The sequence below is a fragment of the Athene noctua genome, chromosome 15 (assembly GCF_965140245.1).
Source record: "Athene noctua chromosome 15, bAthNoc1.hap1.1, whole genome shotgun sequence".
NCBI lineage: Eukaryota > Metazoa > Chordata > Aves > Strigiformes > Strigidae > Athene > Athene noctua.
The window spans coordinates 6,649,829-6,676,159 of NC_134051.1; the positions used below are offsets into that span (position 1 = coordinate 6,649,829).

A 26,331-nucleotide genomic window follows, 5' to 3' on the forward strand; every position below is an offset into this window, starting at 1 on the left:
TCCTCGGCGGCCGCCGCACTGGGCCGCACTCCGCCGGGCGCCGCGCTCTGCCCGGGCGCCGCGGGGCCGCCGCCAGCCATGTCCCTGCCCAGAGGTAGGACCGGGGCCGGGGGATGCGCCCGGGGGCTCCGGGCCCCGTGTACCGGGGTGGGGAGGGGGGAGGCGGGTTGGAACTGCGTCCTCGGGTCTGGCGTAACCCGCGGGGACGGGGCTGTTGCCCAACCCGCCGGGCGTGGGCTCCCCGCGGCCGCCGGCCGGGGCTTCCTCTGCGTGGGCCCTGGTCCCGGCTGCTGCCCCGCGCCTGCAGCCCGGCATCGCTGGCGGGGACTCCCGCATCCCCCCGAGCTGCAGAGCCCCGGGGCTGAGGCGAAGGGGAGCGAGCGGCCGGCGGGGCCTACGGGAGAGGGAGGGGGCGAAGCTCCTGTTGGCGTGGGAAGCGATAAAAAAAAAAGAAAAAAAAAAAAAAAAGGCAAGTTTCACCCGCTGCTGCTGGAGTCTCTTCCCCCTCCGCGAAATCACCCGTGGCAGCTCAGCGAGCGTCGTGGCCGGCGTGGAACAGCGCCGAGGACGAGCAGAGCCTTCGTCTCGGCCTAACGAGGCGGGAAGGACGGGCCGAGGGTCTCGGTCCCCGTGTCCTGGCGTCGGTGGCCGGGGCAGAGCCACGACCCGCTGCTGGCGCGTGTGGCGGGAGCGCCGCGGCGGAGTTTCCCCGTTGTGTCGGACGAACGCGGCTGGCAGCCGGCACCGCGTGTCGCGGGTGTTATTTATAGAGCGTCGCTGTGACAGGCGGCCGGGTCGCTGTCCCAAGGTGAGCACCGGCTGGCGGGAGCCGTCGGCCCGGGATGACACCCTCAGCGTGCCGGCGATGAGGAAGACGGGGAAATGGCTTCGCTGGTGTCTTGGTGCTCCGGGGAGCGGGTTGCATCAGCGCCGTGAGCGCAGACCGGACGGAGGAGGGAGCACACGGAGTACGGTTGCTGCCTCTCTCTTATCACCGGAATAAAATTTGAGGGGTTTTCCTTGTTCGGGAGTGATGCACTGGAAACTTGAAGTCAGGAACCATGTGAGCAGATGAACGCACCTCGGCGTGACTTTTTTTTTCCCCCCCTTTTTAAATGATCCTTCCTTGTCTTAACCGGAGGGAATGTGGACCTGAGTTTCCTGTTTGCTGTGTAAGCAGGGTGTGAATCAGCAGCGATTTACGGTGCTGCTGAGCGGAGCTGCTGACTCACAGGTAGGAGCACATGCCTCCAGCTGCCGTCCCGTGTTGAAAGGAATCAACTGAGCTTCTTAAAAAGGCTCTCACCAGGACACCCGAGCCCAGACTTCTCGCTCAGCTCGTGGGTGCTGTGGGCAACGTGTGGATGTGTGGATGGAGGGAAAAGGTGAGCCTGACCCAGGGACCACTTGTGCCCTGTCGGAGATGAGGCCTGAGGTGGGCCTGGAAGGATTTTGGGGGAAGCAGCCCGGTTGACAGCAAAAGGCGATGCCTGCGGGAGCACCTGGGACTGTGGTGCTTTCCTCAGAGGAAGTTTGGAACCCTTCTGTGTCTTCAGGTTTCTGGTTGCACGGGGCTGTTGGTTGTACTGAACTGGTCCATTCAGATGATTATTCCTAATACCCTTCGCTGGAGGTGTTGCACGCGTGCCGAGTGTGCCTGGTCTCTGCTGGCACCCACAGTTCCAGGTCCTTATCTGACCTGAGCTCCTTTGCCTCCGTCGGGGCAGCGTTCAGCATGGGGATCGATCCTGAGCATGTGTAATGCATCTGCCTCTTCAAAACCCTCTCCTCTCGTCCTGCTAGCTGTCCACCGTGCCTCTCCTTGGTTTTGCATCTGCCTTGGCAGTGCCAGCCCACCGAGTGGGTTTGCTGGCTGCCCGCTGCTGCGTAGGGATGCTCGTGGGTCCAAGTGTGTGTGGATGCTGCTGGGACTGTGGACGCTGCTGGCAGCACTTTTGGCAGTTCTTTCTGCCTCTCCTTTTGGGCGGCCTGAATTTAAGCTAAATTTTTCTAATTTTCCTTAGTGAAATTCAGTGAGCAGTCTCAGGTTTCCTTTTGCTGGTTGCTTTCCCTTCTCGGGCTTGAGTTGATCAGGGTCATAAATGGCGGCTGTTGTGTTGAAGCTCTCAGGTTGGCTGTTTCCATGATAGATGCGTACCAAAACTTGCCTGCCAACATTTTGGCTTAGTCACGGGGTTGTCTCCTGCCTCAGGAGTTTTTGGGGATGCGCGTGGCTGGCTGTGACACGCGCGATAGGAATGGCGCTGGGCGATAGGAATGGTGCTGGGCGAGAGCTTTGCCTCGCTCTGCACTAAACATAGCTTGTGAGATAAACACCTTCTGGGGATTATGTGAAGCTTAGGAAGGATTTCGTCTTTCTTCCTCTTCCCATTGCTTGTATCTGCTTGATCCAAATTATCTTGCAGGATCAGGTGTGTAGGAAAATGTCGCTTGGTTTCAGTGTTATTGTGCACTGTTAAGTCTGGTGTTTACTAAAATATGAAAAAGCTCCCTGTTGTCTCAGGTCACCAAAGCTCCCTCGAGCTGTTTTTCATCGAATGGATGCCATCAAGGGAAGAAATTGTGCACAAAGCTCCGGAGCTGCTGTTGTGGCTAGCCCTGGGCATGATTTTCCAGCAAAGTCTGCCCCTTTTTTTGGTGAAATGGATGCTGTGAAGTAAGAGGTGTTGTATCCAAGAGGTTAAAGCAGGAGGAGATGGAGCCTTGAGGGGTTTGCAGCCGCTGGGTGCATGCAGAGACATGGTGGAGGGTGCAGGGTCTGTGTTAGGCTGTGCCTACAAATCCAGGCTGATCCTTTTCCCCTGGGGCTCATGGCATATTTTCTGCCTGTGTGTGCAGCCTGTGTGAAGATCTGTGTGCCTGTCACTGTGGCTGTTGGCTGTGACTTGGGAAGCCCTTTCTGGAGGGACAGGCAGGAGCGTGTCAGCGGGGAGGCACGTGTCTCCCAAAACTGGGGAGTTTGCTGGAGAAAGCAGCCATGCAGCTGTGGAGAGGGAGGGGTCTGGTGGGAGAAGACCTCCATGGTCTCCCCTGGGCTCACTCAGTGCTGATGCTAGAGTAATTCAAAATCAAGTCCTTTTGTCTTCCTGGAGGAAGATATCTCCCCCAAAGAGGTGCTGTTGGGGAGAGGTGGCAGGTGTTTATGGGGAGGCAGCTCTTCTTTGACACTGAGGCTTGGAAAAATCAGTGGTGAGAAATGCCAGAACCTGGGGATAAACTGGTATTTGTTCTGGTGGTGCGTCTATTCTGGGTAGGTAAATAAGCAGTGGGGATGTGTCTGTCCCGCGCCCTGGCCGTGCCCTCTGCGGGAGCACACCACCGTTGTGCAATGCAGTCATCTGTGAATCCTGTACTGTCTCGTGTGCCATTCACACTTTTCCTGCTGCCACCCCAAAAAAAGGCAATTCTGCTGAAAATACACATGGGGTTGTGACTTGCAGAAAGCAGGACTTTGGCTTTGGGCTCCCGTTGTGTCTGGGCAGAGCAGCCACCAGCCTAGTATCCCCTGGGTGTGTGTGGGCAGGGGGGGGTGGCAGGGTAGGAGCTCTGATCCCATGGAGCCAGGTTTTTATTTTAATTCTAGTTGAAGCATCACGGAGCTTGCATGCAAATAATTAAAACAATCAGAGAGAGAGAGCACACAGAGCTTTGCTCCTGCCCTCCTCCTCCTCGTGCTGCTTTCTGCTAGCATAATGGTGGGCGCCTGGAAAATATCATGTTGGATGTGATAAATATTTAGCTGTGCTTCAGCAATCCATTTCCCTCTCTGGAGGGATGCTCCCCTGCTTTTTTTCAGCGGATAATGCTTCTCCCTGAAGGCTGCTGCTTTTATTTTCCAGCTCTGGGCTGCAGTCCAGGGCTGAGTCAGAGTTTGCTTTGCCCCCATAATTTGCAGAGGTGGTCGTTGCTGCAGGAAACTCGTATGTGCTTTGTAGAACTTCCCTTTGGGTGCTTGAAAATGGGTGCGGGTTTCTGGTCCTGGTGATTTTGTGACCTGAGAAGCCACCGCTGCAGACGTGGGGCTCTGTGGGTTTTTGGACGGAAAATGGTTTTCACTGGTGTTAATATGACACTGACCAGGCAGGCTGTTTGCTGGGGAAGGAGCTGGGAGAGGAACTTGTGCTGGCTGGGAAGGTGATTTTACTCTACCAGCAAAAAACTTTGGGGTTTTACTGGCATGACTCAGGATTGCTTGTGGGTACGTATGGAGCTAGATCTACCTGGCGCCTCTCTTGCTGACAGAACTCTGTAGCACAGGTCGAGTGTTAGCCAGGGATTTTGAGCAGGGGAGAGGGCCGATAGGATTTTTTTATGGTGGAAACTGGAAGTTTTTGTGTTTTTTTTCAGCCTGGGAGTTACCCCATCTCCCCACAGCCTGTGTGGTGACGATGCTGCACTGATTCTGAGGCAGCATTGTGAGTCTAAATGTTCATCGCCCCGAGGAATACCATAATTACTGGGCACAACTGCAGCTATCTCCGATACCCCGGTAGTGTCTTGTGGCCCCAGCTGGCTTCGGTTTGCAGTGGGTCTGAGTCTGTGCTCCGTTTTCTGGAGCTGGGACGGGGCTCCCTGCCTGCACCTTTCTCTTGCAGCTGCTTCTCTAGAGGTCCAGTAAAAGGCTGCAGTAGAGTCGCTGCCCGTGCAGGATGTGGTAGGTTATGCTGTGGCTAAGGAGAAGGGCAGGATTTGGGGGTCGTGTGCTCCCAGTGGGTAGGGGAGGGAGGGAATCACTGCCTAATGCTGCGGGAGCTTCCGGACTTGCAGTGGGTTGAAGGTAGGGAGATGGACCCTTTCCAGCATCGTTTCCTCCACTATTCCTGTGCTGCATTGTCCACATGGCTTAATTAATCCATGGGTGTAATACCACAGAACTCCTTTGTGCACTGTCTGCTCTATTGACCTCTTCCAAAGTGCTGCCCACCTTCTCTTGGAAGAACACATCTCTTTCAAGCCCCAGAGGCTGGTGGGCTTTTGTGTGACATGATTGCCCTTTTATGTGCTGCTGAATCCAATGTGGGGAAATGGGGAAACTCTTGAATTTTTTGGTTTTAAGATCAGAAGGGACAGTGGTGAGCATCGTGCTCGACTGGAGGTCGGGACGTTGCTTCCAGGAATTACTGCAGCCGGTCCAACAGCTTTTGGGCAAATTAAGTCAGATTGTGTAAAAAGCCACCCAATCTTGTTTTTAAAGACATCCAGTGCTGGAACTTGGTTTCTCTGAAATGTGAGTGTTGTGACCCTGGGGAGCTGTTTGGTGTGCTGGGGTGTGGTGCAGCGGGATGTCTCTGCCCTGCCCCTGGCTCCCTCCTGTCCCTGGGAGCAGCAGCTTTATAGCCCTGCTTGCTGGGAAGTGAGGGAAGGAAAGTGTGAAGGTGATGGCCTGGCTGTCGCTGCCTCCTCTGGGAGCTGGTAGGGTGGATGAGGAGCTGGGGAGGGTCTGGCACCCACCGGGCTGTCACAGCTTCCATCCTCCTGCCAGCACTGTGCTCTGAGAGGGTCACTGCTGGGCTGGGTCTGACCCATGCTTTGGGTCTTCAGTTCACCATTTCAAGTGAAATGCTTGTTGTTGTTTGTTTGTTTTTTTAAAAAAATAAATTTCTGTTAAAAACATAATTTGAGTGGAAGAGAAGGCAGGATGAGGAGGAGACAAAACTTACCAGAAATTGTTTGTAGGGCATCCACCCTTCCTCCTCTCACACTACCACCACCAAAGAAAAATGTAGTTTTGGAAAGGAAGAAACTTTCAGAGTGCTTGATACAAGTAATTTCCCATCAGAGGCTGCTAACCTTAGCTGTGGTTTGGCACTGGCATCAGCCTGACTGCTTGTGTCTGAGGAACCTCTCTGAGCATGACAAGGGTGCTTGAACCTTCCCTTCCCAGGAGCTGCCTGCTGGGCACTGAGTGCTGCCTCGTCTCCTGCCTGTCTTATTTCCTAGGAAACTTAAAAGCAGCTTTGAATGATTGTATTTCATTCCCATAAAGGTCTTTGAAGATTTCTAATGAGGCATGTATGCTGGTCCTGCCAGAATCTCTTTGGCGGTGCCGAGAGCTGCGTCTTCCCTTGCCGTCTGCTGGTGACGGGTGCGGGTGGGCCCGGCGGTGCCGTGACCCGCAGCGCGGGGCAGAGGGATGGGAAGAAGCTGGTCTGCAGGGCTTGGCAGGTGACAGTCATGTGTCTGACAGATCATAAACACGCAGGGCTGGTTACGTGGATGGGCTGGGGGTGGTTTAGGGGAGGATGACGAGGTTATCTAGGGAGTGTCAGCTTGTCTGGGCTTGAAGGCCAGTTAGATACTGCTTTGTGGTGTGTGTATATAAATTCCCTCCTAGCCTGAATCTCGTAGGGATGGCTGACAAAGCAGCCTGCCTGTGCCGCAGGAGTTGGCTATGGTGTGTCTGGTGCTGTGGCCCCGCAGGGCTGCAGCCTGCCCTAGCTGTCTTTGTCTTTACTGGTGTGTGTTAACAGCAGCCCTTGGAGGTGGCAGCATCCTGGGCCAACTTGCTGGAGGGCATTTGCCATAGCTGGAGCAGATGTCCTCTCCTGCTGCAGGCATCTCTTCCTGCAGGAGACTGTTTCCTATTAAAGGTAGTAAAGGATAAATACACAGCGTGGTGGGGGTATTTTTTGCTGGAGGATGATTTTGTTTTACTTGGTGTTGGAGTGGGAAAGCAGAGTCTTGAGAGGGAGATGATGGAGCAGCAGAGCGTGCAGCCCTGAGGACCGTCCCTCTGAGTCAGTCCTGAACATGTGGCCCCCATGGCTGCAGGGGGGTGTGTTGTCCTGAAGACATGAGGATGTCTTTGCATCTCGTCACTAAAAATGACGTGGCTCTTTTTCTGAGAGCCAGGTGTGCTCACCATCAAGGCTTTTGAAGAAAGCTGCTCTGCATAGTTAACCCCTCCGCTGCTGTGGACCACGTGGTTTCTCTCCTGACATGCTGCCAAGTTGCACCTCAGCCAAAGACGAAACGATCTTGTGCTGATACGTTGCTTCGGCTGCTCTTTGTCATCTTCCAAGCACCTTTAAAAGGTGCTCTGGGGTAGGTGGCATGCCCAGCCCCACGTGCCTGTTTGTAAAACCCTGTGCCGGCACCGGGCAGGGCAGCACAAGACATTTTTGTGTGTGTGCACATATGTTCAGCTGGCTTTCGAGGTTTCCCTGGTCTCCCCACAACTAAAATCATCCACCCTGTGCCGAATCTGCACCTGGCTCGCATGCGATGCTCCCTGCCAACCCCTTGGGCAAGAGCTTGGTGTTCAGAAAAAAATGATGTATAAAAAATGATGCAGAAAGGAGGATGCGGGTGCCGGCAGGGTGGGAGGTGGGTGGTGATGCTGCCGGGGGACCGGCCTGGACCCATACCAGCCTCGATGCTGTGTTCCAGCTGTCTCTCTCTGGCAGCACCCGTTTTCCTTCAGGATGGCAGCAGCTGCACGCTGCCTTAAGGCTGCCAAAAAAGGAGGATGCAGTGGGTGTTTTAGATCTGCTGCTTCTACAGCCCCCTGTGTTCACTCTTCGTTAGCATCTGCAGCCCATGTCCTCCAGATTTGTGGTCGATCCCTGTGATTGCTGGGCTGTGAGCAGCAGTGTCTCAAGCATCAGTGGTGAGCACCAGGTGCTGGAGGATGTCTGGCATTGTCCAGGGCTGGGGTTGTCCTCTGAGCCCAGGATACCAGTGGGACTGTGCCGTGGCCCAGCTGCCTCTTGTGCTCTGCAGATGCGGTTCTCTTGCCCAAGAAAAGGTTTTCACAGGTATTAATTACACCCGCTGCTGCCTGGTTTGTTGAAGGATGCCTGGATGACGAGGATAAAGTGAAGGCTGGAGGATGTGCCTACAGAAATCACCAGGCAGAAACTGCGGGTGAATTTTAATTGAAACTCTTATCAGCCTTGCGTGTGCTTTGCTAAGGTGCTAGAAAAAGAATCTGCTTTTCCTCCAGCAACTTTCCTGTACATGTGATTTCTTTGTGTACATTCCAGGTTGCTGCAAGAGTTTACCCTTAATTTTGGATCCACAAAGAATTTCTTGTTTGGTAACTGTGGATTTCCCCGTGGGGCTTTACAGTCGCAGCTCAGCGAGGGAAAACGTGCATAACCATCACAGGGAGGGGACCCAGCGTGCGTTTCCCTTTATCTCACACAGGTTTGATGTTTGACACATCTCCTTACGGTTTCACACGCCCCTCTGTTCCTTTCCCCAGAACGCTGATGTGAGGCTTGCTCTTCGGGGGTAAAGGGGATTTTTTAAAAATTTATTGTTTCTTATTTAAATGGAAACAGTTCTTGGAAGCTTTAAGTGTGCCCCATGAGGAGTTGCAGGCTGAACTGCCCTGAGTCACAGTCTGCGAGCTCTTGAGCTGGTACGTGAGCCGGATGCGTTGGGACTAGCCCCTCTGCGGAGACCGCTGGCTTCCTGGGACTGAGTGACGGCTCTTTAATCCGGCTTTACTAGGAAAAGCTTGCGATGCTTACTTCCCCTGAACATCAGAAAATTGCAGTGCAGTGGGTGGATTCGAGAGAGGTAGGCAAGGAGTAAAAAAAGGGGAAGGGGAAAATAAAGCCCACCCAAAGGGCAGCAGCGGAGTGAGGCTGTGTCCTTCCTGCTGGCGGCCACGTGGGATGGTGACGCTGAGCTGGCCCCTGCCTTTCCTGGGCATGAATCAAAACTGCCCTGTGGGTACTGGGCAAGTCTGCCACAAAATAGGTGTTTTCCCCACGTAGAGCTGTTGCAGCCTCAGATAAGAGGCTGTGGGAGGGGATGGTCAGGGTGATGCTGGGCAGTGGGGCTGGTAGTGGCTTTCAGTGTGCTGGTGGTGCAGCCTTTAATTGGGGAAGATTTTTAAGCTTTGCAGCAGGGTGTTTGGTGGAACAAAGGAGAAACGTTTGCTGGTGATTTCTGCAAAATGTGGAACTTAGCAAGTATGTGGTGCTTCCATCTATCCATCTTTATAAGACAGATAGATCTATCTTTAACTTCCTAAACCAGTGAGTGGCAGGAGCCGATCTCACAGACCAGCTGGATGTGGGACTTGTTCAGGGGATGTGGATGTAGTCTGTCCTCTGGGGCAGAGGAGGAGCGATGGGAGAGCAAGAGGTACATGGTGTGGTCAGAGGGATGGTGTGGTTAGTGCCAGGAAAAGAGGCTGCAGGTCCAGCTCATGGCAGCTGAGCTCTTCTGGGGCTTTCAGGAGGCAGCTCTCCTCTCGCTACATCAGCCTTTACTTCCAGCTGTGTTGCAAGCAGGTTATGGGGACCAATTAGGTCACCTGCTGCCTCTCTTGATTTGGGAGCATCATTAGGAGTTAAGATGGATGCTTTTCGGCTGGGCACTGAGATTTGAGTGAGTTACATGGAGATAAGGCGGAGTGGTGGCCTGAGGGGAATTGAGCAGTGTCTGTATTCCCTGGCTACTCTCAACCTGTAGTTTTCCTTTGCTTCATCTGAGCCCAGGGAGGCATCCTGGGTCCCCCTTCACCTTGTGATGGGGTGGATTTTTCTTGTGGAAAAACTCTGGAGAAACTAGAGACTCCAACTGGCTGTGTCTGCTTTGCACCAGCTCTCAGGCGTGATGAGCCCTTTGCACTTGTGTCTTTTGCTTGGTTCCCTGGAGTGGGGGGGGGACAGGGTGAGAGAGGCGGGGAAGAGGGATGGCACTGAAGGTGCACCGAAAAGAGCAACGAATCAGTGTGGGACAGCAGGAGACGTAAGGGGGAGTACCACAGCACTCGCCTGCTGCTTTCTATAAGCTGTCAAATCGGCACCCAGCTCCAAAAGAAATAACGGAACGTTTTCATGGCTCCTACACCCTGGACGTGCAGTGCTAGGTGCTGGAGATCAGAGGTTTTCCTCTGAAGATGCACAAGCTCTGTCTGCCTGAGCTGCAGCTGCATCCCTGCGGCATTGCGGGAGTGGGGAAGTGCTCCAGGTCCCAGAGGGTAATGTCATTGTGAACCATCTGAGCCTGCCCCGTTCCCCAGCACTTGAGAAAGTCCTGCCTGAAGTCTCTGGGCTAGGGAAGCACCTGGGTTGGTCTCTTGTTTCTGCCCCTCTCCTGGAGCAGGTGGCTGTGGACATTGAGGCCTTCCTTTTTTTTCTTCCCCCTCCATAAATTTTGTTTTCACATCAGGTGCTTACTCTGATTTACATCATTTGCAGAGATGAAATCACTCAGTCCCTGCCCAGAATAAATTGGAGGGAGGATGGTAGAAAGCTAATATTTTTTTTTTTTAAAGACTTGCATTAGAAGCAGAGAGGGAATACTTTGCTCTCTTGCCAAGTTTACAGAGTTTTGGGGACACCTGGAAGTACTTGAATTGTACCAATTTGGATAGAAAAAGAGTGTCTATTGACTCTAGAGTTGAGTTACAGCTGACAATTTAAAAAGTCAAATGACTCTTTTCCTTTCCCACTAACTAACCATATGTCTCCTGTCAAGCTGATCTATTCCAAAAAACGGTTTGAGTTTTCTCTCCCATCAGGAAAGTGTCACCAGCTGGTCACATCAATTGCAAACATTTTATTTTTTTCATGGCTTCACCTATGGGCTGAGAAATCAGAGGGAGAAGTGTTGCTCTGAGGAGGGCTGGCAGGGAGATAGGCACAGTGATGGTGGTTCTGCCTCTTCCTTTTTCTCTGTTGTTTTGGGGTGTTTTTGTTTTTTAGCATGCTCTTTGCTTTTCTCTAAGCACTGTCTCCTTTGCCTTCTCCTAACAATTAAGGTGTTGGGGCTGGGATTGCTTCCAGATGTTTGTCTCATGGTGACATGCCAGTGTGTGCAGCCCGTGCTGGTCCCACAAGATGGCTCGTGGCCGTGGATTTCATGCTGGCCACATATACTGCGAGCTGGCCGGTCCCATGTACCCCCCAGCTCTGTGGTTTCTGGTGAGCTGTGGGTTGGGTTAATGACCCATCTCAAGCATTTTCCCACCACCACCCCCAGCCTACCCTTGGTGGGTCCATTGTGCTGCAGGTGAACTTTGAGAAGTTGTGGTCTCTGACACTTGCTTTTTTTTGGGGAGAAAATCCATTTGGAGAGATGGATGCAAAGGAGGTGGCATCCAGCCCTGTGGCACTGCGCTAGAGGATGCCCTGCCTGCACCCTGGCTCCATGCCTGCTCCAGAGAGGTGCCCCTGTGGCCATAACCACCTTTGCACCAGGGTTTTGCACAAGCTCTGGTGCAAAGCAGCACAACTCACGGTTGTATGTCTCATGTCCTATAATGGCACAGTGCAAATGCTAGCTAGCCAGTGCTTTTCAGCTTTGTAAAGTGAGGCTGCTTGGGTGTGGTTTCTCGGTGAGGAGCCTGTGTACTCCATCGTCATGGGGCTGCAGGGTAGCAAGCTGCCACCTGGAAACAAAACACAAAATCAAACTTTTTTTCCAGCCCTTGGGGTTATGCAGGTAACCTAAAAATACAACTGGATTGTAACTGGGCGGTGACATCCTCCTGGAGCTGCCGGCAGAGCTGGTGCAGCTCCCGGCGGCGTTATCTGGCCGGTGCACGGAGGCCGGGTGTGGTTCGGAGCAGAGGTGGCAGCTGAACGTCAGCCTCTGGCTGGCAGTAGCTTTGGCTAATGTGTCTGTCTCCAGATTCCTTGCTGGGTACCAGGAGGTTGCACCCTTCTCCTTTGCATCCGTCTCCCCTTCACCCAGCCCCGGTGACACCGTCACATCCCCCTCCACCAGAGGAGACGAGCTCTGCACGGTGTCGATGATTGATTCTTCCCAAGCACCATCTGAGGGAATGAGAAAGATGACCCTGTTCCCTTTCCGATTGGATTTGGTTCAAAGGCTTTGTTTAAAAATAGAGCTGCCACAGAGTTTCCAGGCTGCAGGTCCCGTGCATGGCTCAAGCACGTGCACCTCGTTCATGGAAAGGCAAGTGCAGCCTGGGCTTGGGGCCGTGGCTGCGTTACGGCCTTGGCTAAGGGAACTGCTGTGATTCCCAGTCGGACAACGAGGTGTAGTGGGCACTGGCCAGCGTGGCACTGGGACAGAGTGGCCAACTGGTGTACGGAACTTTTCTCTGATCAGAGGGAAAGGCGTATCCTGTGAAAATCGCCCTCTCCTCCTTGTTAGGCAGCGATGACGCTTTTGGGGCAGGTAAAGCCATTAATTTTATTCTCAGTCCCAAACACACACTTATAAAAAGCTCCTTGCTGACCCTAAATTTGGGATTGCTCTTTCACTGCTCACGGTAGAGCGGCTCTTCCCTGGTTGCCAGCTGCAGTGACCCAGCCTTAACAAACTGGCCTGGGGGGTGCTGCCTGTCCGCTGGGGAAGGGTGGGGAGAGGGGCCTGGCGTTGGCAGGGCACTGTTTGAGCTCATCGCTGTTTTTAAGGGTGTGCTCTTGCACTTATTCAAGCTAGCCCGCTGCCAGGAGGCTCTTGGGGGTGAAGGGAGCCGTCCTTGTCTCTGGCTCTGCTCTGGCATACCTGGACCTGCAGTGAGGGCCTTGACTTCTCCCCATGGCAGAACTTGCTCCCCCGGTTTCCCTCGCCTGTCATGGGGTGACATCCCAGCTCTGAGGCAGCATGGGGAGGCTTCATTAACACCAGTGAAACACTCGATGCCTTTTGTTCCTCTGGGTTTACCTGTAGTGTGTAAAAGCCTGGATGATTAATAGCAAATGGTGTGTGTCTTTCAAGGCTGGGCCATTCCTACTACATCAGCAAACTTTTTAAAGAGGTGCCAACAGTGAGGCTTGAAAGGATGCTTGTGTTTGTTTTGGCTTTTTGGTTTGTTTTTTTTTGTTTGTTTTTTTAGGATGTTTTAAAGGTGTTGGGAAGCTCTGCTTTACACCACCCCTGCTCCTTGGGCACTGAAACCCCACAGGACTGATTCAAAGGAAATTGTGTTTCCCATCCCACCTGTGGGGTTAGCGACTTTCTGCTCCAAAGCAGCACTACTTTGTGGATGTCTGTAAAGACCATTGGAGTGGTTTATGTCTGGGTCAGGGAATTAGCTGTCAAGCCAGAGGAGAAGGCAGCATCGTTCTCCCCAGGAGTGCAGGGACGGGTGCCGGTGGCTCTCGGTGCCATCTGTGATAGCAGCTCCTGCGTCAGCATCCTTTATGTGCTGATGATCTGTGCCTGAAACTATACCCTGGGAGTGGAAATGTGCCTGAGAAAATATCTTCCGCAGTCCTTCTGGGGCTTATATAAACACTATTTAAAATTAGAGTCACTCATTATGTTGGTATGTGCATTTACCTTGACCTCTGACTTTTCTGCCTGCAAATGTGTATGGCCCAGCACAGCCTGCAAGTTAGAGAATAGCTCAGGAGCAAACCAAAGGCATATTTTCTATAATTAGTTTAAGGTAAAAAAGCTGGTACAGTATCTTCCCTCCAGGCTGACAGGGAAATCGAAAACAAAACTGCAGCCTGTCAAAGCCAAGTCTGGCTTTGATCAGGAACATCAGTGCTGCTTCTGCCAGGCTGGTTTTGAGGGAAAGGGGAAGAGCAGTGATACTTTGCCATGGCTTTTCTTGCACATGTTTGCAGAGAATCAACGATTTATTTTTCCATGCCTTCATCTCCTTCCCTTGCTGTTTTACCAGCCAAATCCATGCAGCAATTTGTATTTTGCCACCAGAGATACCATCTCGGTTGTAACCCTGGAATAGCTGCTAAGCTCCGTGCTGGTATTGTCATGGAACAATATTTTTACTATTTGTTGTGGTAATAGTTGTTAGTGGCAAAGCAATTAGTGTGTCACCTGCAGCACAAAGAAATGTGACCTCTTTCTATCACGGCACCCCCTCGGTGCTCAAACCATTGAGCGTGGGCTTCCTCTGCTCTGATGACTGGTTGATGCCGGGTGGTGGCAGGGCTGTCCTCGAGCAAGGGTTGCTCTGGTGGGATGATGGGGATGGAAGAGGCAGGAGCGGGCTCTGCCCCTCTGCCTGCACGCTGGGTTTGAATGACTTAATTTGTCGGAAGCAAGCGCGTCCCACCGGGATGTGCTGGAGCAATCCAGCGCTCAATGGCTCCTGGAGCTGCAGCTGGCTCCCCCCAGCTTCCTGTTGACGTCACCTGCTATTTCGCTGCTGCAGTTTTTACAACTGTTGAGCTTTCAAGGGTAATCAGAGACGAGACCGGCCAACCTCGGCAGCTGCCGATGAGGGAACGCGGTGCTACCTTCCCCGTCTCCCCTCGCTCGCCTTCCCTGCAGCTCCCAGCCTCACGGACCCCCGGGAGCCGGGGACACTGTGCCAGGAGAGCTGCGTGAAGCCAGCGAGGGCTTTGGGCCATGCATTCCCGCTGAAAAATAGTCCTTGGTGCTTGCAAGAAGTGCCGTGCGCTGGATTCTGCAGGATTTTTTTTTTCCCTGCCTCCTCCAGTCCGCCCCCATCCCTCTCTTCTGCCAGGCTTGCCGGTGCTGTTCTTCATTTCTGGGAAACCATGGACAAGAAGCAAGGTAGATGTTGCAATTTCTAAAACACGTGGCGGGGGAGAGTGAAGGGCAGATTCTGGTGCTAAAAGGGGCCGTGTAACTTTTTTGGCTTGATCCATGCAGTTTTACTTCTTGCTTGGGTGGAGGGTTGGTGTCTGCAGCTGGGGATCTATTTTTAAAGAGCTGGAAACTTGCATGTTTTGTGTGGGATTGAAACACTGGCATCTTAATTGCAAAAAAAAAAAAAAAAATTTATCATGGCTAAAGGAAAATATTTGGTGGGTAAAGCTAGCTCCTGGCTCCGGTTTTGGTTGCATTCCGAGCATGCAGGGGTTTCCAGCAGCTCTTGCACGGTTGTGCCCTGCTCAGAAGCCTGTTGCGTTGGAACGGCGGGCCACCCGTGGCAGTCAGGAGCTCTGATTCAGCACAAGCTGACAGGTTGTTTGGGGCTGCAAGGGGCTTTTTCTGGAGCGTGTTTTTTTTCCTCCTCTTCGCTCGATTTTTTTGCAGAAGTGGCAAGCGTGGGGCGGCGATGACCCGCAGGAGCCCCTCTCTGCAGCAGGACCTTGGTGGGCTGATGAGTGATGGCTTTCGGCGGGTTGAGAGCCCTTTTTCCACTTCCACAGATAGCTTTTTCCACTCTCAACAGTGGAAAATAACACAAAGTGTGCCTGTGAGGAGCTTACTCTCATGACCAAAGCAACCAAATTCCCCTCTCTGCTTTGCACCCTGCCCCTAATTTTTTTTTTTCTTGATTTTTTTTTTTTTTTTTGTTCCAGCTCTTTGTTTGCAGCAGGAGGGATCCACCCTCCAGCCTTCTGCCCCATCCATGGCATTTAAGTCTCCTCAGATCGAGGAGAATCAGGATGCATCCAAAGTGTTTTCCCCAGCACTAACAAAGCGGTGTGGCTCTAGAAACAGTCTCCTGTGCCGCAGCCATCCCCAGGACTTCACCTGGGGCTGGAACCAGAGCCTCGGCGAGGCAGCAGAGAGGTTTAATTTCAAAGGTCGTCTCAGGCAAATAGTTTTATTTGCAGTTCTTTAGATTGTCCTGTTAATTTCTCTCCGCCCATGCCAGTGGAGTGGGAAGGATAAACCTCCCAGGGAGAGGTGCAGCCTAATAGGACTGAAGTCCGTGGTGGGGAAGACGAGGATTCAGATGTTGAATGAAGCAGTTCCAGGAAATGTCTGTGTCAGTCTTCAGCGGGTGGAGGTTATAGCATGAGAAAAAAACCCAACGGTTAGGCTTTTTTTTTTTTTCTTTAGGAGGAAATGGTTCCTTTCTTAGCATAAAGGATGTAGTTATGTGCAGCATCACGTGGGTTACAATCTCGTCCGCACCAGGAACTTCTGTCAGCTAATTTTCCCCTGCCCGGGTGCATGGCACTGTGCCATGTGCCCCCGCTGCCGGCAGCCCCCTTCCGCTGCCCGAGCACCGCACTGGCAGCACCCAGCCGTCCCGTGTGCTCGGGGCTGGCAGCAGAGCCCTGGGGCTCGCAGGGGCAACCAGGACATGTCCCCACATCGCCTTGTCCCACTTTTTGCCCATGTGGAGGGATCTCTCTAGAGGGGAGCTGTGTTGCTCTGTACTTGCAGCCGCTGCTCTTGCAAGACCCAGTGCCCTGGGAAACTAGCGTGTTTCCAGGATTTTTCAGGTGATGTAAACCATTCTGCACGTTATAGTAATTCCTCCTGTACAGACCCTACCGGGATCCCAAACGTGGGACAGACGGTGCTGAGGCCTTGCTGGTGAGAAGGAGCTGAGAGCAGCTGCCTGCGGGGGCTAAAAGCAAATGCTGCCCTGGGATGCACTTGGGACATAAGGGCTTGAATTGCAAGGTCTTGTCATGCCTATCCCACTGCCTTTCTGTTCCTTCCATTTTATTTTTCTCCCCCCACCTCCCTGCCCCCAGGTCCTTCCTCCACCCTCATTCACCCTGAAACAGTGCGTGGGCTTTCCCTGGGGGGCTGCAGAGGCTCAGGAACAAGGTCACCTCCTGGAGGTGACACATCCAGCTCTGGGGCTTGCAGCAGGCAGCCCAGCAGCCACGGGAGACTGCCATGCCTGTCTCCTGCGCTTGGGCTCTGCCTGCCCTGAGCTGGCTATACAGAGCTTCAGGACTGCTTGACTTTTTTTTTTTTCCTTTTTTTACTGGACTGTGCTCAAGAGGAAGTGGTGTCTGCCCACTCCACCTCTGCCCGGCTGGACCCACACCCCTGCCACACGCAGCGGAAGAAACTTGCAGCAAGAAGCAGGATTTTGGGTCAGCCTGCAGGGTGCTGGCAAGCTCATGGCAAATTTTGGGAGAGCTTTTAACAGGCGAATCCAATCTCTGCCTTGGCTCCCTCAGCTGCAGGGCAGCATCATGGGTGATTTTATTCCTGCAGGCATGGGCTGAGCTGGGTTTTCCACCAGTGTAGGTGGCCCAGCCAGAGCTTGGGAGTGGTGGCAGAATACCTCCGGTTTAATCAGTGCTTTTCCAGGTTGGAGCTAGGAAATACTTTCTGGGGCTAGGCAGGACAGGGTGGGAAGGGGATTGTTGCTGACTGGGGTGGTGCAATACTGGGAGGTCAAGGGCAGCTGTTTGGGGGTACAGGGAAGTGGGCTGATGTGCAGGGCCCCTGTTATAGCAGAGTTTGTGGGGAATGGCCAGTGCACAGAGGCATTAGATGACTCCCGTATGGTGCAGGGGGTTTGTAACAGGGAATCTCTGTGTCCCTTGCTGCCCCTCTAACCCGTGCTTGCAAATCCTCCTGCCTGCGAGCTTGGGCTCTGCTGCACAACGCACCCCATTGATTCCTGACCCGAGACTGGGTGCTCCCAGCTCCCTCCGGCCTCACTTTTGCAGCCAGGGCTGAAGAAGGGCTGACGCCGCAGCCTGCGGGACGCCTGGCTCAGGGAGCGTGTGGACCCTGCTCTTGCCCCGTGAGTCACCGCGCTTCGGCCGGCGCTGCCAGGGGAGCTGGCGGCACAGAAGGCGCTTTGTGCCGGCTCTGTGGGGTTACTATGGCAATTGGGGAGAGGGAGAGCAAATGGATTAAGCAAAATACCAGCTGGGATGGGGGGCTATTTCAGGGCTTCATATAGAGCTCTGGCTGGTAACTGCTTGGGGGGGGCTGCATGCAAACCGCTGTCTGTGTTTTGGAGCAGGTCACAGGGCAGAAGTGCTTGGTGCAAGGCTCCTGCTCACCAGTGAGCTAAATCCATCCCCGTGGGTGGGATGAGACGTGTGCCCACGGTGAGCTCACCAACCTGTCTGGCTGCAGAAGGACTCTGGGGACCCCAGTTTCAGGTTCTGTTGTTGGCCCCCCTTGCTGAGTAGTGAGAGGCTGGCTGTGGGAAGGGAAGGCATTTCTGAACCCGCACACGACATTTTTAGCTCCGTTTTGCGTTTGCTTTTGTCATTGTTCAACCAGGTATTTTGCAAAGTGTCATCAGTGAGCACGCTGTGCTGTTGATAGTCTTTCTTCCAGCCCTGCTGGGTGGGTGATGGGGAAGGGAGACATTTCGGGCTCGTGAATTGGAAGCTGTAATTGCCATGGTCAGCTCTTCAGAGATGGTTTCTAGGCAAGCAGGACTGGTTTGGGCTGGAGTGGTTCTCTTGTTTTGTTAAGCTGGAAGTTCACATTGCTCCTGTAGCTCATGGAAACTGCATTGGTCCTAGACCTTATGGGCTGGCTCTGATGCAGGAAAGGTGGTGGATAAGGTGGGGATATGGACTGCTCCATGCTAATTCCCTCAGCAGGGAGAGATGCTGCTGGTCCCGCTGCTGGGACCTTTACAGTATCTTGCAGACCAGCTTTCACCTGCAGCCGCAGCAAGGTTTGCATTTGGGGCAGGACAGGGCTGGAAAAGTAGGTTTTGGGCACCTGTGTTAGCTGAGGCATCTGGAGCTCCTGGGAGACAGGGATGGGGATGGGGGCTGACTGTGCTGGGCACGTGCTGGACATGTATCATCCTTCTGTCTCGCTGCTGCTGCGAGAGCTCTCTCACGGTGCTGCATCTCCTGCTGAAATCCCAGCTCCTCGCCTCTCCCCTCCCTTGCCCAGCAGCCTTGGGAGTGCTGGACTTTGTCCACACGCCTGTTCCTGGGAGCTGGGCAGGTAGGAGCTGTTTTAAAGGGTTTTAAAGGCCACACGGAGCTGTCTGTTCCCAGCCCAGTGCCTGGAGCACACCTCGCTGTGCCTGGAGCACACCTCGCTGTTTCTACTTTTTAATGTATTTCCCAGGTCTGTGCAGCCAGAAGCACCTTTGGCTGCGAGTGCAGCTGCTCTCTTATGTCTCTTGGAGGGGATCAGGAATTCGATGCTCTCAGCTGTATCGCTTCAGCCCCCATCCCAGCCCCTCACGGTCTGGTTATTTTCCCAGCGAGCTGGGATAGGTGGGTGAGCTGTTTGCTGATGGAGGAGCAGCTGGGGCTTCGCTGAGCAGCCTGGGGTCCATGGCACTGCAGGGAGCTCATTTTCAGCCCTGCACAGGTCCCCTCTGCCCATTGCTGCCCACTGGACCCCCGTGCTGGTTATCTCTTGTTCCTGCAGTTTCATATGCAGGTGTTTTAGCCTTCCCTGGATCTGCCTCTGCAGCAGTGGATTGTGTTATTTCTGTGGTGTTTGGAGTTGGGGAGGAGCGGGAAGAAATCATCCTCTCACCGGTCACTCCTGATGGGGTTATGCCTTGTCTGGCAGAGTCTTGGACTCTGCAAGACTGGGTCTGTGGCCAGTTAGCTACTGGTTCTAGTCAGCTCTGGTCTGGTTTTGCCCTGGTTTCCCTCCGTTGGGTGTGGGGTGTCCCCTCTCCTGCTGGGAGTGACTCCTTGGTTTTGCTTGAGCTCCGGTGGCCGTCATCCTCTACACCAGATCCCACCCACCCTGCAGAACAGGTCTGGCTCTTCCCAAGAAGACCTGTGTGGGGGCCGGGGGGGCTGTGGGGCCAGGAGGAGCTGGACTGGGAGTGTTTTCGGGAGCCCTGTGCATCGCTAATGGCGTGGGGACCTCTTGTGGCTGGAGAAACGGGGATCAGGCCAGGCTTGACTGGGCTGGGCTCTGGCAGCCCGTTTGCCTCCGTCTGCCTGCAGCCCAGGCAGGAGAACTGTCCCTGCCGTGCGTGGGACCGTGAGGGATGCAGGGTGGGTACCCGGCCGGTCTGGAGCATGAAGGCTGAGCTGGTGTCTTCCTTCTCTCTTTCAGATTCGAAAGGATCCTTGGAACCGCACAAACCGGGTAAGTGCCCAACAGAAATTGCAGCTTTAACCCGTTTCCTGAACATCAGCAATTTAAATCCCCAAAAATAGAGGACTGTTAATGGCCATGAAGGGTAAAGAGCACTTTTGGGGTGTCTGAGGAGCACTGCAAGGCAGTGCTTGCCTGCGAGGCTTTGAAAATGGTCTCTGTCAGTGCATCTCTGGGTATTTCTGGAGGCAAGTGCTTGACAGGGATATTGAGACTCACTTGCGTCTCTTGCCTGAAATTTTGGCCAAATGGTCATGAGCACTGTGACATTCTTGTCATCTTGCCATAGCTGCACAGTGTAGGGGATTCAGGCCATGTCTTCCCTACCTGGTGGCTGCAGGCAGGATGATGTGTGAAGGAAGAAAAGCAAAAATGCCAGTTGTTCATGTGGGCATCTTCTCTTCCAGTGAAAAGCAAGAAGAAACGGGAGCTGAGGATAACATGTGTCCCCATCAAACAGCCCATTGCCAACACAACGTAAGTGTCTCTGTTGCTTAAAGCCAGCCAGTGGTTCTCCAGAGCTGGATTCAATGCTGTGTCAGGGGGAATGGCCTGTGTAGACTTTACAGAATCAGGATAGTTAATTTTTTCTCCTAAGCTCTGGCTTGCAGGTGGTGAAAAGGAATTAAACCTGTATGCACATGTGCGTGCACACATACACAGCATGTGTCTCTCTGAGATGTGCCTGTTTGACTTGAAATGGCCAAATGACAAAGGCTAGGAGACTGCTGGGAGACTTTCTTCAGTCTTCCTGCCATGGCTGTGCCAATGCCAGAGGGCAGAGGCATGGTGGAGAGGGCAAATATGCCTGAGGGAGGAAGAGGGAAAGGTTCTTAATGCAGCAGAAGGGAAGAATTAGTGGCAGCTGGACCATGGCAGGAGCAGGGAGATGAGGATTGGGGAATGCTCTGCACGGCAGGACATCCTCCCCTTGACCTGTGCGTCAGGACTGGTTTGAGTTGTTTGCAGCTCCCAGCCTCGGTGCGAGGAGGACGTGGGTGTCTTGCGTTCCTGTGCTGCACACCTCTCGGTGCCAGGGGCTGGTGCCCAACTATATCTCAGGGCACCAGAATTTCTCTCTGCCCTATTTATTTTGTGCAGCTGATCCTTGTTATGATGTGGGGGAGAGCCCAGGGTAGCGGTGCTTGGTTTGACAAAGAGCAGACTGCTTAAATTCCTTTTCTGTGCTGCTCTTCCAAAACACCTTGGGCTGCATCTCCATTGCTGAGCCTTGTTTGCTCCAGAAACCTTTTCTAGAGACCCTCCCAGCTCCAGGAGAGAAGTGAAATCCCCAAAGGGGAAATAATCACTACCAAAACCCCCAGGTAGATAGGGCAGATCTGCTGGAGGGGGAGCTAGGGGAACTCCCCCACTAATGCTGTGCAGCCTAGCATGCACGCGCCAAGCCACCTCCTTCCCCCATGGGTGCATCTCTGCTCCTATCGCTGTTAGAATTTCCCCTGGAGAAGGCATCTTGTGGGGTGCTTGTGTGCCCAGAGGCTAGTGTAAGCTAGCCACAACTCCTTTCCTCTGTGCTTTTCAAGCTGCAGTGCAAATATTTGCGCAGTGCAAGGTTTTTGCTGGGAGCCTGAAGTACTTCCTTGAAGCCAGAGGTTGTCTTACTGCTCTGAAGGCAGTGGAGAGGTTAAACCAGTTGGACAATCTTCACTCTTAGAAGTTCCTGGGGGAAGGGGGGAGCAGAGAAGTGAGGCATGAGGGACAAAATGCTCGTGTTGGCTCTAAAAGTGCCTTGCTGCCCATAATGGGAAGTGGGCAGCAATGAGGGAAAAAAGCCATAAAGGAAGACTTCTGCCTGCGTGGTGTTATGCAAAGTGTGACACTGAAGTGCTGCCTGCTCTGCCTGCCACACTGCCTGAAACAGGCCTGTGAGTGTACACAAATGACTCACGGGTGAGGAATTACCTGTTGTTCTCTCGGCGTGCGTTTTGGTCTACGTGGCTGTCCTGTGACAACACCTGCCTGTCAAAACATGACAGCTGAGCTGCTCTGCCACAGAAACGTCTCATCCTGTCGGTCTCTGCTCCTCAGGCTCATCTCCTGAGCAGGGATGGTCTCATAGCCTGTTGCTTTGATGCATGTCTCACCTAGCTGACTGACTGGGGTTCTCATTGCCTGTGTGTAGCGAGTGCCTGGTGGGTGTGGGTTGAGATGTTACTGGCATGATTAAAACATTTGTGAGTATTTGGAGGGGGCTGGTTTGAATGCATGACAACAAGGCATGGTGGAAAGATGCAGCTGAAAGTGCTCGAAGGAACGTGAAACCTGCTTCTGGCCAAGAGGGTTAATGAAGCTGAACCTTTCAGCCTGACTCTCTCTCTTTTCTTTCAGACCCCCGAGAAACTTGGACTCCAGAGCATTCATTACCATTGGAGATAAAGTACGTATCGATATGGTTTCTCTGATGATTGCTTCCAATTTTGTGTGCCCCATGCATGGAGAGTTTTATGGATCATGCCTGACAACCTGTCAGGTCAGACAGATCTTGAGATTTCAGAGCACCCCGTGAGGATGATGGTGCCCTCTTGGTGCTGCGTTATGGGATGCATCTTTGTAGGGATGAGACATCCCACAGCAGGACCTTTCCCCTGTGGAGCAGTGGGGTGTCTGTGTGTATTTCAAGCGGTGACTCTTGGGGAGCTGAACATGTCACCCCACCTGCAAGATGGCTCATCTCTGAGCCCGTGCACTCACTGGCTGGTCTCTCCTGCCTGCGGGCAGTCCCTGCAAGGCAGGTGGGTGGCATCAAAGGCTAGGTGTGCAGTTTTGTCTGTAGTGGGAAATCACAGCAGTCTGTTGGCAGCCCCCCCAGCCACCTCGGTCTGAATGGATGGACCTAAGTCAGTGTGGCCTCACCGGGATCTCCAGCTGCCCTAAAATCCCTTTTGTCTTGCCTACCCTCAGGGCTGTGTTACTGCCCTGTGGCCCAGGAGAGGCTGGGCACAAAGCTTCTCTCCAGCTCTCCAAAGCCTTTCCTAGTGACCTGATGAAAAACACTGCTAGAAATAGCCACTGTCTCTCTTTTATTTCATTCTCTTGTTACGGGCTCTCATGAGGCTGCAGAAGGCTGTTTGCAAGTGAGCTAAAAATACCGTGCGTTGGATCAGCCCTATATCTAGCTGCTTACCTCCCAGGCAGCCAAGCCACGATGGGATCTGGGCCCTTCAGCCTTGGTGCAAGGTTTTAGGGTTAGGGGAGAGGAGTGGAAGCTTTGGCTGGGTCCAAGAAACAATCCTGTTGCCTGTGCTGTTTTCTGGCCATTGTGTGCGTATTAATAGCTCGGAGAGAGATGCTCTCAAACAGCCTGGGCATGGGGTGTGCAGGGGGAGAGTGCGGTAGCTTGAGTCAAGCTCTCTAGACTCTCTTCCTTCCCTGCTCTGCCTGGTCCAGTGTTTGCAGGAGGGGTCTGGTCCAGGTGTTTTGAAGTGACATGATGGAGGAGGAGGGCTTGGGCCAAAGGCCAGGTTTAGGTCATGGGGGTGCATGGTGACCTCGGGTCCATTGGAGCTGCGCAGGCAATGCCATGCGCCCCGTTACCAGGCAAGGGGTGTGCTGGCTCTGTTGCTGTGTTGCCTCTCCTTGCTGGGCAGGGTGATGCTGGTTCCTGGAGTGTGCTGGGAACCACCAGCTTCTGGAGAAGCCTTAGGGTAAATGCCAGGAAAAAAACCAAAAACAAAACAATAACCTGGAACAACTGCAGAACACGTGTCCTGTAAAGCACCACCAGATCCTTCCTGGAGGCCCCAGCAAGAGCTGTGGGCCTCCCCTGCTCCTCTGCCAGCTGCCCGGGGCAGCAGGGTGGGGGGTTGGACATGTCCCTCTTAGCCCTGCTCTCCTCATCTCTGGACCCACCATCCTGCCCAGGAAAGGGCCGGCACCTTCCTGTGCTGGGCAGTGCATAGCTCTGTGCTGAGCTCAAGCACAGACCTCCCTTGCTCCCTGCCTCGGCCGCCTGCCAGGCACATCTGGCTCGAATAAACAGAGCTGGGGCTGGCGGGAAGGTCCGGCGGAGCTGGTCGCTTCTGGCCATGCTGTGGCCAGCACCGAGGGGAGGTTGCTGGCCAGGAGCCCAGCAGCCACATCTCCCAGCTTGGCTTCCTAACGCCAAAGGCTGTTTCCTCTCTGCTCAGGGCGTAGCTCGCAGGCACGGTATCCGGCGCTGTGCCTTGCATGTTTCCCACCCTCACTGCCTTTGTGGCTACTGGGGCAATTTGGCATCCTGGTATTATTTTTGTTCCCTGAGACCAGAGGAAAACTGGAGGCTGGATAAAGCCTGGCCAAAAGAAGGCCTGTGACTTATTAGGAGCGATGAACGCAGCGTCCAAAAATAGCCCATGTCTCACTCAAACAGTTTGTGCCCTGCCCAGCAGAGCAGGCAATTACAGGGTTAGGGAAACTTGTTTGTGGATTATGCAGGAGCCCGCTGGCTCCCTGCTGCATGGGGCACTCGCTTGTCTGATTGCTGGCCATGGGTTTTTTCCAGCTTGAAGTGAGACTTACATAGTTGCACTCTTCTGAGCTCTTTTGTTGATGCTAACTCACGTTTTACCTTGCTGCCTGCTTTCTGATGGTGGGAGAAAGTATTGAAAGCAGGTAAAACCCTTTTGAATTCCCTGATAATTAGGATTTGGGTTGCTGCATGCACCATCCCATCTAAGAGAGGCTTTGCACAGGTGGAGGTGTTACCAGACATGTAGGTGTGTCTGTGACCGATGATCTCTTGGGTTTCAGGATGAGGTGAGGGATCCCTGGCTGCACACAGGGATTTGGAGCTGTGGTAGAGGCTCCTGACTGCTGCCCATGTTGGCACAAGGGCTGTTAAAATCCTGCAAGTTGTTCAACAACCGCAGAAACACCCTTGTGTGTGTAATCCCGAGCAGTCAGAGAGGCACCAACCTTTGGTGCCCTTTCCAGTGGCAGCATGCCCTGGCTTAAAGGATGAAAGTCCTGATCTCTATCTGCAGAGGGGGAATTAAATGAGCTCCGGTGAGTATGGGGTGAAGGGTTTGGGCTCTGGTTCAACAGAGCAAAAAAATATACCCACCTTCTCTTAAGTGTGGTGCCTCTGGTCTGTATAGGAGCTGGTGGAGTCCTGTAGGTACCATTGTTTGGAAATGCTTTGAATGAGTGTGCTGCAGGCATTGGACCTGTGCTGATGTCCTTGTTAAGTGTGCTTGTATCTGATTTTTTTTTCTTTGTCTCTCTCCCTAAAGAACTTCGAGGTGGAAGCTGATGACCTGGTGGCAATTTCGGAGCTGGGCCGTGGGGCCTACGGTGTGGTGGAGAAAGTCCGACACGCGCAGAGTGGCACCATCATGGCTGTAAAGGTGAGGACAGCCGCTTGCTGAGGCGGGTGGAGATCAGGATGTGGGGTGGAGATCAGGATGTGCAGCTCCAAGGGAGTAGAGAGACCCTGCTGAGCTCCAGTGGCGTGGCAAAATGGGGACAGGCTTGTCATGGTTTGACAGCCTCCAGTATTCCTGGTGTGGTTTGGCTCTTGAAGGGTCTGCGCTTCTGCGCTGATAGGGGCTGGGCACTGTGGGGTTGATACGCAGGCTTTGAAATCCAGGCTTGGTGCCTGCAGTTACATAGTGTGAGATTTGGATGTCAGAGTGCCTGTCCAGGCTGCTGGCCTGATCCTGCATCCGCTGTAGAGCTTACCAAAGCTTTGTCATTCAGTAAGGTGCTGTCTGGATGGGAGAATCTGGGCATGTCCTGGGTGCTACTGGTTGCAAAATAAGCATAAAATGCTTACCCTGGCCTCAGAACTGCAGGTCTTCCGAGTCAGACTGAAAAATAATGGTGTTCTCTCACCTACATCAAACCTCTTTTCTTTCATATTTGTCTCAGAGGATTCGAGCAACTGTGAACACTCAGGAGCAGAAGAGGTTGTTGATGGACTTGGACATCTCCATGAGGACAGTTGATTGCTTCTACACCGTCACCTTCTATGGAGCCCTGTTCCGTGAGGTACTGAGCTGGTGGATGGCTGGTGGGCTGCACAGCACCCAGGGCTCGCATGGTTGGCACTGAACTGTCCCAAACCACTTCTGCTTTCTTCAGCACAGCTGGGCTGTTTAAGATGCTTCCATGACTTAAAGTCAAAGGCTTGTCTCCTTCAGACAGTGTTGACCAGGGTCCTGTTCCTCACTTTCATGGGAGATGCCCAAGCACATTGTGCATGGCCTGGAATGACTTTGGGCTAGACCCTCGAAGGGAGGCCATTGCAGGTAGTTTTGGTGGTACCTGGACATCTGTGCCCATCGCTATCAAGTGTGGAGCCTGTGTGTTGGTGGTGTGGCCAATGGTGGCTGCACGGCAGGGACCTTGGCCTGCCCTCTGTGGAAGTGGCCGTGTCCGTTTGTCTGTCTGTCCCCACCGCTCCCTTCAGCTCCTGGGGATTCCAAGCATTTCCCTCTCAACTACTTTCTCTCCATCCGCAGGGTGACGTGTGGATCTGCATGGAGCTCATGGACACCTCCCTAGATAAATTTTACAAGAAAGTACTGGAGAAGAAGAAAACCATCCCTGAAGACATTTTGGGGAAAATGGCTGTGTCTGTGAGTGCCACTTGGGTTCTTAAGTGGTTTTGTGCATCCCCTGAGCCTGTTGGAGGTCTCTGAGGCCTGCGGTGTGGAAATGGGTGGTGTGTTTGCAGTG

General features: G+C 53.5%; 1 protein-coding gene across 4 annotated transcripts in view; it reads left to right on the forward strand.

Moving 5' to 3' along the window:
* Positions 1 to 26,331, forward strand: part of MAP2K3 (mitogen-activated protein kinase kinase 3) — a 34,340-nt gene continuing 8,009 nt past the window's right edge. Inside the window, exons 1-7 of one of the 4 annotated variants that reach the window (XM_074919377.1) lie at positions 1 to 94; positions 19,612 to 19,644; positions 20,061 to 20,130; positions 22,003 to 22,051; positions 24,885 to 24,998; positions 25,522 to 25,641; positions 26,115 to 26,231. In XM_074919377.1, coding sequence (XP_074775478.1) covers positions 79 to 94; positions 19,612 to 19,644; positions 20,061 to 20,130; positions 22,003 to 22,051; positions 24,885 to 24,998; positions 25,522 to 25,641; positions 26,115 to 26,231 — 519 coding nt within the window. In that variant the 5' untranslated portion in view covers positions 1 to 78. Of the gene's footprint in view, positions 95 to 1,321; positions 1,386 to 1,734; positions 1,759 to 14,367; positions 14,449 to 19,611; positions 19,645 to 20,060; positions 20,131 to 22,002; positions 22,052 to 24,884; positions 24,999 to 25,521; positions 25,642 to 26,114; positions 26,232 to 26,331 lie in introns of those variants that run through there. The other 3 variants (XM_074919379.1, XM_074919380.1, XM_074919378.1) reach the window with 3 other exon arrangements.